Below are 7784 nucleotides of genomic sequence, written 5' to 3'. Positions count from 1 at the left end.
CTAAGTAATGACTTTATTCAGTAAAATTTGGCAGTAGTAACTACTTACATATATACCGTAAAATTCATTATTTTTACATGGGGATGTCATAGGAAGGAAGTACTTCCTTAAATATGTTTTTTTAAGTACATACTTAACCACATACCGGCAGTCGAAAATAAGCTAAAAATCATAGTTCTATTTTTAGAAAAAAAATGAGGTGAAATTATATTCAAATTCAACACTACACATTTTTTTGTTTTTTTTTCCTTTTCAATCGATACCTACTAGTTTTGAACACACGAACTTCTAATTTGTAGCCAAACACACTACACACTAGGCCACTCGCACGGACAACAAGGATTGGTTTAACTCATCCATGTACATCAACATGTTTTTGTAATTTTGTAAACAAAAAACACCCATGCCGACGTTGAGCTTTGAACACACAACTCTAGAATTTGTATTCGGACACACTAGCTCTGTGCCACCATACTCATTACTTAGTAAGTAAGTAGTAAGTAAGGAAGTAACTAGTTATGTGTAAACTGTTATATATATACTACCTGATAATGCGGAGTGTAATGAGTACTCATTACCCGGTAATGCAAGAAGTAATGACATGTGCTTACCAAATTTTTGCTGGTTTTTTTCACTTCTTTTTTATTTTTCAGTACTGAATCATTTGTTTTCGATGTTTCAATCAGAATTATAGAAATTGTGATTCTGTTACATACATATAATAGTTATGATTTACAATACTTTGTCTTAAATCATCTGCCATGACAATGCTGCCTCTGGTAGATGTACTTTGACCCTTACTGAAATCTGTTGAGAATACAAATATTTCAAAGTGAAAATTACAAACACACAATACCGTTTTCCTTTCAATCAGATTTCATTTGTAACGATGACAATTGGGCGTTTATTTCTATTGTTTCGAACAAATAAACACTTATTTTATAGAATAAAAACTAACAACGTTTTCATTGCATTTCTAACGGTTTATCGAGCCAGACACGATTCAAGTCATGAAAACTTTGATAGCGATAATTGCTATTTTAGTGTTTCAATTTTCTATATTACCACACACGATGGCTGACACAACAGTAAGTAGTAGGTGTATGTATAACTTTTTTTGGATTTAAGACTTATTGATTTTTTTTATAATTTTTTCCTCAATAGGCCGATCGTATCGAATATGCCGGTTATGAAAGTGAAAACCACGAACTTGTTACCCAAGATGGTTATCGGCTGACAATATTTCGTATAAAAAATCCACAACAAAAGGGCGCAAATCCTGAAGCTCCTGTAGTTTTTATGATGCATGGTCTTATGAGTTCATCGGATTGTTGGGTCATACGGGGCTTAAAGGATGCTTTGGCATTTCAATTGGTCGAGAGGGGTTATGATGTGTGGCTGGGTAATGCTCGTGGTAATACCTACGGTAGTCGTCACAGCCGAATGACAACTAGTGACAGACAGTTTTGGCGTTTTTCATGGCATGAAATTGCTTCAACGGATTTACCCACAATGCTGGACTATGTCCTGGCAGAGACCCAACAATCATCTCTTCATTATATAGGTCATTCACAGGGTTGTACCATAGTGTTTGTTTTACTCTCCACCCTACCCCAATATAGTGAAAAATTCAAATCGCTTAATTTATTAGCTCCGGCTGCTTTTATGGCAAATGTTCGTGCACCAATATTCCGACTCTTACAACCTATTTTTGGACGTTACTCGCCCGTAAATGAACTACTTGGCGATACTCCCCTATTACAAATACCAATTTTACATAAACTAGTTGGCTTGGATAAATGCCGAATGGGACAAAGTAATCCGGAATATTGTGCCTCACTGTTGTATTTTATGTCCGGTGGTTATTCGGCATATTTCAATCATGTAAGTTTGATAACTTAACTTTGATTCTCTTACTAATCACCATTTCTCTCCCTAATAGTCGTTGTTGGTGGATGTTTTCTCCTCCCATCCATCAACGGCTTCAACACATCAGGCCATACATTATTTGCAATTAGAAGCATCTGGCAAATTTCGTCAATATGATTTTGGGCGGGAAGGTAATATGCTGCGATATAATAACACTTTACCACCAAAATATCCCTTGGAAAATATCAATCCACGCTTCCCATTACATTTGTACTACAGTGATTATGATGAATTAGCCACACGTAAAGATATTGAGAAACTGAGCAAAATTCTGGGCAATCGTAGTGTTGATCATTTTGTGGGTTTAAAAGATTTTTCCCACATTGATTTTATTTGGGGAAATAATATTGATGAGGTTATAAATCGTCCTATATTGCAAGTTATAGCGGATACTGAAGAAAAAGTGGCCGAAAACAAGTAGTTTATTTGATTCAAAAAGGAATGATAAAGTTTTATACCTTAATGCCTAATAAATTATATACATATGTCGGCTGGTCGAATCTGTGATACTACCTACGAAAGTTTGCATTCAGTTTTTCCATCGATTTTTATACCCTCAGCATTTATGCTAACGAGGGTATATACACTTTCATACGGGCAAAATGTGCCTCATCGAAATAATGGTTTTAGACCCCAAGTATGTTTGGACCAAATGTGTTTCAGACAATTTGGAGTCGATTGAGCAATGTCCGTCCGTCTGTCTGTGTGTCTGTCTGTCTGGCTGGCTGGAGCGCACGATAACTCTCGAACGGATGAACCGATTCGGTTCAAATTTTGGCTTTCGTAATATTTTGCCCAAACTTAGTTTAAGTTCGAAAATGGGCTATATCGGTCCACTCCTTCCGGTACCTTCCCCACAAAAGTTCGAAAATGTTCGGAAAATTTGTGCGCACGATAACTCTTGAAGGGAGTAACCGATGTGGTCCATACTTTGTCCATTGTAAAATGTGTCCCAGCCGATTCGGTCCAAAATTTGGCCTTAGTATTATTTTCTCCAAACATAGTTTAAGTTCGAAGATAAGCCATATCGGTCCACTCCTTCAGGTACTTCCCCCACAAAAGTTCAAAAATGTTCGGAAAAATTGTTCGTACGGTAACTCGTGAAGGGAGTGGCCGAATTGGTCCATACGTTACACATCCTAATATATCTACCAGATCCTCCGCCATGTTTAACAGTTTTAATGGTATAGCGGGGATTGAACTCTTGTTTACTAGGGCGCCATACATGCTTCTTTCCATCTGATCCAAATCGGTTAAATTTTGATTCGTCGCTCCAAAGAACATTTTTCCAGAATGATATTGGCTTATTTCCGTACATTCTAGCAAATTTCAAGCGGGCCGCTATATTCTTTTTTGACACCAGAGGCTTATGCTGCGCAATACACCCCTTTAAGTTGTGCTCATTTAATCTTCGACGTATAGTTTTTGAACTTATAGCTACCTGGTATTCATTTAACATTAGATTTTGAATTTCTGATGATGTTATGAAGGGATTCTTCTTCGCAAATGCTATTATTAATCGATCTTCAGCTTCTGAAGTTTTTCTTGGTTTAGGGTTTCTTTTAACGCACTCCCATGTTTTGTAATTTTCGTAATATTTCAGGGCATTTTGGACAATCTTACGAGATCTGCCAATGTTTTTCGCTATTTCCGAAACATTAGATCCATTATTTCTCATATTTATTATGATTTTTCGAAGATCTGACGTACAGGAAGGTTTTTTTCCCATTTTTACCGAAATTACTGCACATATGACGTTTTCTAACTAAATATTGCTTCTTCGTTCCTCTGTTTATTACTAGCACGTGTTTTTTTCATTTTCTTTTGTGCTATGTTCGCCTTAACGTAAACAAACTGGGGGTGTGCTAATTACAAGTCCAGCAAGAATATTTGCCTTCTTCAAAAAACAAATATTTGAAACCGAACACCAATAGTATTTTTCTTCTCCGACATTGATTAAATTTAGTACATAATACTGAAGCATTTTGCATAAACACATTTAAAAATTATATTAAAAAAACGTATTTTTTAATGAAGTTCGTTGAGGTGTGATAGGTGTGCTAATTTTATGACCACCACTGTAGATCAGGTTCAAATATGGACTATATTTGTCCACTCCATCCGGAACCTCCGACACAAAATTTCGGATAAGTTCACTTTAAGACCTGCAATCGAATCACGTTGATTTTTGTTGAAGCAACTTGCATTCGCTTCCTCAATCACAACGGTAAAAGTTTTTTCAGGGGCAAGTCCATACTGCTTGAGCAAACAGCCCGAAGGGTGTAAAAACACCCTATGGCACCATATGTAGTGGATGGAGATCCACTTCCATAATGGTCAATGTCGATCCATTCCTTTAAGTATCTCCTCCGCAAAACTTTTGATCTTTAATCCTAATCAACATTTTTGTCGGTTCATACATCCAACATTTTTAAAAACCCCTAAATACATACGTTTTTTGAAAAAAAAAAAATTGTTTCAAAATACACAGGCTGAGGGTATATCTCTGTCAGCAAAGCTGACTGATACGTTTTTACTTGTTTTTGTAAATTTTCCCCCAAATATTGTCCAATCTTCATCTTATCGGCCAGTTCGATCGGTCATTCAATATAATTAGATTTTTCTCTGTAGAAATAAATATATGTATGATAAATATATGAGACATCAGCAATGCCTTATCATGAGGACCTTTTCTGTGGAGGGCTCCAACACAAGCCATGAACAGATGAGCAGGGCAGTTGAAAAGGCGCAGTGTGTCGTGCGGCCTATACTCCATGCTAGTATAAGTGATTTAAGGGTTCTCTACTATATCGTTGGAGTTCTCTCCCGATCATGAAGGTCCCTCCAGAGTGGAATGGGTCCCTGACAGAGTTTGATGACTCTAACGGGAACACTCAAGCAAGTACTGCAACAAAGCATTTCATTGTATTGCCGTACTAGAAGAATCTTCGATCTGATAAGTTTGAGTATTGTTCCATCACGTTGCACTTTTGTTCGCGGACCATATTGGCGCTGCATAGCTTACCACAGACCGATCTACCGCATTATACATACATATGTGGTCAACAAGGTTTCGTTATCTGCACTCCAAGTGCTGTCGAATGTACCTCCAAGAATCTTGTGGTACTTAGTGGTCGGAATTCTATTGTCATCTCCGCAGTGCATGTGGTAAACCGAGTGGCCATAGACTAAGGGGCGGATATTTACATATTTCTCACATGAAAAAAGGGTTAAGATCAGTTAAATAGGAGTTCAGCCTTTCACAGAAGAGGTAGCGGAGATATCACCCCACCTTTGGGAACTCCATGTTTCACTCTACGGTGTTTGTACTTCTTGTTCCCGAATTCCACTTACGACTGGGGTCCACACATATAATTGATTATCCAACCTTTCAAAGTCTGCTCGATGTCCTCAAGAGCATGGAATGCTTGACAGTATCAAGGGCTTTTGATAAGTCTAGTGCCATCAACACTGTCCTATCGAACAGCTTGTTGTGATGTAGTTCAGCGATGTAGTTCTTAGCTGCTTACGGATCCATGCTGATAATCGTTATTTCTAATTCTGGGGAGGAGTAAAGATTTAAAAGTTTTTGCTACGGAAGACAAAAGCGTGATCGGTATGTTCGATTACTCGTGTCTGCCATCCTTGTCTGACCACAGTAGCAGTATCACCCTGCTATTTTCCAGACTTTGGACACGATGCGGGTTACTAGCAACAGGTTGGAAACTGTGCTAAGCTTCTCAAATTCCGGCTCATCTAGCTATTTCAGCCGCCAAGGCCTAACGCTTTGGATGGTTTGGCGCCCCTAATGGCATTTCCAGCATAATCCGTTGTAACTTGTTGTAACAGTGTTTTTTTATGTTTTTACGTTCATTTCTTGCTTAATCTCGCTCTGGGTCTATCTCCAGTTCTAGAAATGTGGCTGCTTCGATGGAGTGTAACCACAGATCGTCTGGAGTTAGTTGAGGAGGTTTGGCAGGGCAGTTGAAAAGGTGCGGTGTGTAGTGCGCGGTTGTGCAGCGAGCAGATGTTTTGCACGGTGTCATCGATCCTATAGGAGTTTAGTTGTTTATGGCATCAGCGACCGCAACCGTGTGAATGCTATTTAAATCTGCTTGATAGGCTTTTTGATCAGTGGTTCTCTCTTGTAACGTTAAACCTCTCTTTTTAGATCATGAATATTCCTCCCCACATGCCACCATGTGGTCTTTCGGATGGCTCTCACTGTAACACCCGGACAAGTACTGAAACGAAAGCATGTCATTTGTTGCTGTACCGAAAGAATATTTGTCTCCTCATGTAGATGATCCACTGAAGACATGAGGAGGCACCCTGTCAGTGCGGCATTCTGACAGGTTTGCATATTTTTCCATCGTGTTGCCCATATAGACCGACGTATGGCGTTATATGTGTGGTGAACAAGGTTTCTTTATCTGTACCCCAAGTACTGCCGGCTAGGGACTTGGTGACATTGTTCTTGCTTAATCTCGCTCTGGGTCTATCTCCAGTTCTAGAAATGTGGCTGCTTCGATGGAGTGTAACCACAGATCGTCTGGAGTTAGTTGAGGAGGTTTGGCAGGGCAGTTGATAAGGTGCGGTGTGTAGTGCGCGGTTGTGCAGCGACCAGAGGTTTTGCACGGTGTCATCGATCCTATAGGAGTTCAGTTGTGTATGGCATCAGCGACCGCAACCGTGTGAATGCTATTTAAATCTGCTTGATAGGCTTATTGATCTAGAGGTTCTCTCTTTTAATGTTAAACCTCTCTTTTTAGATTATGAATATTTCTCCTGACATGCCTCCATATGGTCTTTCGGATGGCTCTCACTGTAACACCCGAACAAGTACTGCAACGAAAGCATGTCATTTGTTGCTGTACCGAAAGAATATTTGTCTCCTCATGTAGATGATCCACTGAAGACATGAGGAGGCACCCTGTCAGTGCGGCATTCTGACAGGTTTGCATATTTTTCCATCGTGTTGCCCATATAGACCGACGTATGGCGTTATATGTGTGGTGAACAAGGTTTCTTTATCTGTACCCCAAGTACTGCCGGCTAGGGACTTGGTGACATTGTTCTTGCTTAATCTCGCTCTGGGTCTATCTCCAGTTCTAGAAATGTGGCTGCTTCGATGGGGTGTAACCACAGATCGTCTGGAGTTAGTTGAGGAGGTTTGGCAGGGCAGTTGATAAGGTGCGGTGTGTAGTGCGCGGTTGTGCAGCGAGCAGAGGTTTTGCACGGTGTCATCGATCCTATAGGAGTTCAGTTGTGTATGGCATCAGCGACCGCAACCGTGTGAATGCTATTTAAATCTGCTTGATAGGCTTATTGATCTAGAGGTTCTCTCTTTTAATGTTAAACCTCTCTTTTTAGATTATGAATATTTCTCCTGACATGCCTCCATATGGTCTTTCGGATGGCTCTCACTGTAACACCCGAACAAGTACTGCAACGAAAGCATGTCATTTGTTGCTGTACCAAAAGAATATTTGTCTCCTCATGTAGATGATCCACTGAAGACATGAGGAGGCACCCTGTCAGTGCGGCATTCTGACAGGTTTGAATATTTTTCCATCGTGTTGCCCATATAGACCGACCTATGGCATTATATGTGTGGTCAACAAGGTTTCTTTGTCTGTACCCCAAGTACTGCGGGCTAGGGACTTGAGGACATTGTTCGTATATCTAGGCTTGTCGCAGATAGCTGAGACATGCTGCGGACGACACGAACATACTGTCGAATGTGACCCTTAGTATTGTGGGGAAGTTTGTGGTCGGAATTCTGCTATCATCGACCATGACATTGAACTATGTTCTCACCTCTGCCGTCCGTGATTTAGTGGCGGATATTTGCA

General features: G+C 39.9%; 1 protein-coding gene across 2 annotated transcripts; it reads left to right on the top strand.

The window, feature by feature from the left end:
• The first annotated feature begins 929 nt into the window (after positions 1 to 929).
• LOC141398734 (lipase 3-like) lies at positions 930 to 2450 on the top strand. 2 transcript variants are annotated; one of them, XM_073976347.1, is made up of 3 exons: positions 930 to 1088; positions 1165 to 1884; positions 1943 to 2450. In XM_073976347.1, exons 1-3 carry the CDS (start codon positions 1011 to 1013, stop codon positions 2348 to 2350), a joined length of 1206 nt encoding a protein of 401 aa, XP_073832448.1. In that variant the 5' UTR covers positions 930 to 1010; the 3' UTR covers positions 2351 to 2450. The 2 variants fall into 2 exon arrangements, with proteins under 2 accessions (XP_073832448.1, XP_073832449.1); XM_073976348.1 differs by having other exon boundaries at positions 955 to 1095.
• Positions 2451 to 7784: the final 5334 nt, after the last annotated feature.

Source organism: Musca autumnalis, unplaced genomic scaffold, assembly GCF_047663935.1.
Source record: "Musca autumnalis isolate F117 unplaced genomic scaffold, ASM4766393v1 scaffold_3, whole genome shotgun sequence".
Classification (NCBI taxonomy): domain Eukaryota; kingdom Metazoa; phylum Arthropoda; class Insecta; order Diptera; family Muscidae; genus Musca; species Musca autumnalis.
The sequence above is the reverse complement of the archived record's forward strand: the minus strand, read 5'-3'. Positions and strand labels throughout refer to the sequence as shown.